Here is a 1,828-nt window from a genome sequence, read left to right as displayed (position 1 = left end):
GCCAGACAGGGGCAGGATGTGGCCCCTCCTCCCAACCCAGGTGATAACTTTATCCACAAACCAAAGAGAAGCACAGGTAAACCAAACCGTTTTGCATTTGCTGCACGGTCTTGCTGAGCTTTGGATGGCTCAAAATTGCTCCCCGCAAGCAAGTGGTGTGACCAGCACGATTCACAGAATGACTGCTGTCTTCTTAGATCCATCCCACTGCCCAGCATTCACAAGCAACATGACACTGTGTAGGTACAGTGGGTACGGAAAGTATTCAGACCCCCTTAAATTTTTCACTCTTTGTTATATTGCAGCCATATGCTAAAATCATTTAAGTTCATTTTTTTCCTCATTAATGTACACACAGCACCCCATATTGACAGAAAAACACAGAATGTTTGACATTTTTGCAGATTTATTAAAAAAGAAAAACTGAAATATCACATGGTCATAAGTATTCAGACCCTTTGCTGTGACACTCATATATTTAACTTAGGCGCTGTCCATTTCTTCTGATCATCCCTCAGATGGTTCTACACCTTCATTTGAGTCCAGCTGTGTTTGATTATACTGATTGGACGTGATTAGGAAAGCCACACACCTGTCTATATAAGACCCTACAGCTCACAGTGCATGTCAGAGCAAATGAGAATCATGAGGTCAAAGGAACTGCCTGAAGAGCTCAGAGACAGAATTGTGGCAAGGCACAGATCTGGCCAAGGTTACAAAAAAATTTCTGCTGCACTTAAGGTTCCTAAGAGCACAGTGGCCTCCATAATCCTTAAATGGAAGACGTTTGGGACGACCAGAACCCTTCCTAGAGCTGGCCGTCCGACCAAACTGAGCTATCGGGGGAGAAGAGCCTTGGTGAGAGAGGTACAGAAGAACCCAAAGATGACTGTAGCTGAGCTCCAGAGATGCAGTCAGGAGATGGGAGAAAGTTGTAGAAAGTCAACCATCACTGCAGCCCCCCACCAGTCGGGGCTTTATGGCAGAGTGGCCCGACAAAAGCCTCTACCTCAGTTCAAGACACATGAAAGTCCGCATGGAGTTTGCTAAAAAAAACACCTGAAGGACTCCAAGATGGTGAGAAATAAGATTCTCTGGTCTGATGAGACCAAGATAGAACTTTTTGGCCTTAATTCTAAGCGGTATGTGTGGAGAAAACCAGGCACTGCTCATCACCTGTCCAATACAGTCCCAACAGTGAAGCATGGTGGTGGCAGCATCATGCTATGGGGGTGTTTTTCAGCTGCAGGGACAGGACGACTGGTTGCAATCGAGGGAAGGATGAATGCGGCCAAGTACAGGGATATCCTGGACGAAAACCTTCTCCAGAGTGCTCAGGACCTCAGACTGGGCCGAAGGTTCACCTTCAAACAAGACAATGACCCTAAGCACACAGCTAAAATAACGAAGGAGTGGCTTCACAACAACTCCGTGACTGTTCTTGAATGGCCCAGCCAGAGCCCTGACTTAAACCCAATTGAGCATCTCTGGAGAGACCTGAAAATGGCTGTCCACCAACATTGACCATCCAACCTGACAGAACTGGAGAGGATCTGCAAGGAGGAATGGCAGAGGATCCCCAAATGCAGGTGTGAAAAACTTGTTGCATCATTCCCAAAAAGACTCATGGCTGTATTAGCTCAAAAGGGTGCTTCTACTAAATACTGAGCAAAGGGTCTGAATACTTATGACCATGTGATATTTCAGTTTTTCTTTTTTAATAAATCTGCAAAAATGTCAAAAATTCTGTGTTTTTCTGTCAATATGGGGTGCTGTGTGTACATTAATGAGGAAAAAAATGAACTTAAATGATTTTAGCACATGGCTG

The 1,828-nt window shown here is 45.0% G+C and overlaps 1 protein-coding gene and 1 long non-coding RNA gene across 2 annotated transcripts in view; one reads left to right on the top strand and one right to left on the bottom strand.

The window, feature by feature from the left end:
• LOC109964557 (microtubule-associated protein RP/EB family member 3-like) overlaps positions 1 to 1,828 on the top strand; it is a 9,692-nt gene that overhangs the window by 576 nt on the left and 7,288 nt on the right. Inside the window, 1 exon segment of the mRNA XM_020607936.1 lies at positions 1 to 76. This exon segment is cut by the window's left edge and continues 16 nt beyond it. Within this exon segment, the coding sequence (XP_020463592.1) occupies positions 1 to 76 (76 nt within the window).
• Positions 1 to 1,828, bottom strand: part of LOC109964559 (uncharacterized) — a 12,405-nt gene that overhangs the window by 5,292 nt on the left and 5,285 nt on the right. The gene's annotated exons all lie outside the window — the stretch shown is intronic.

Source organism: Monopterus albus, unplaced genomic scaffold (assembly GCF_001952655.1).
Source record: "Monopterus albus unplaced genomic scaffold, M_albus_1.0 scaffold90.1, whole genome shotgun sequence".
Taxonomy (NCBI): domain Eukaryota; kingdom Metazoa; phylum Chordata; class Actinopteri; order Synbranchiformes; family Synbranchidae; genus Monopterus; species Monopterus albus.
The sequence above is the reverse complement of the archived record's forward strand: the minus strand, read 5'-3'. Positions and strand labels throughout refer to the sequence as shown.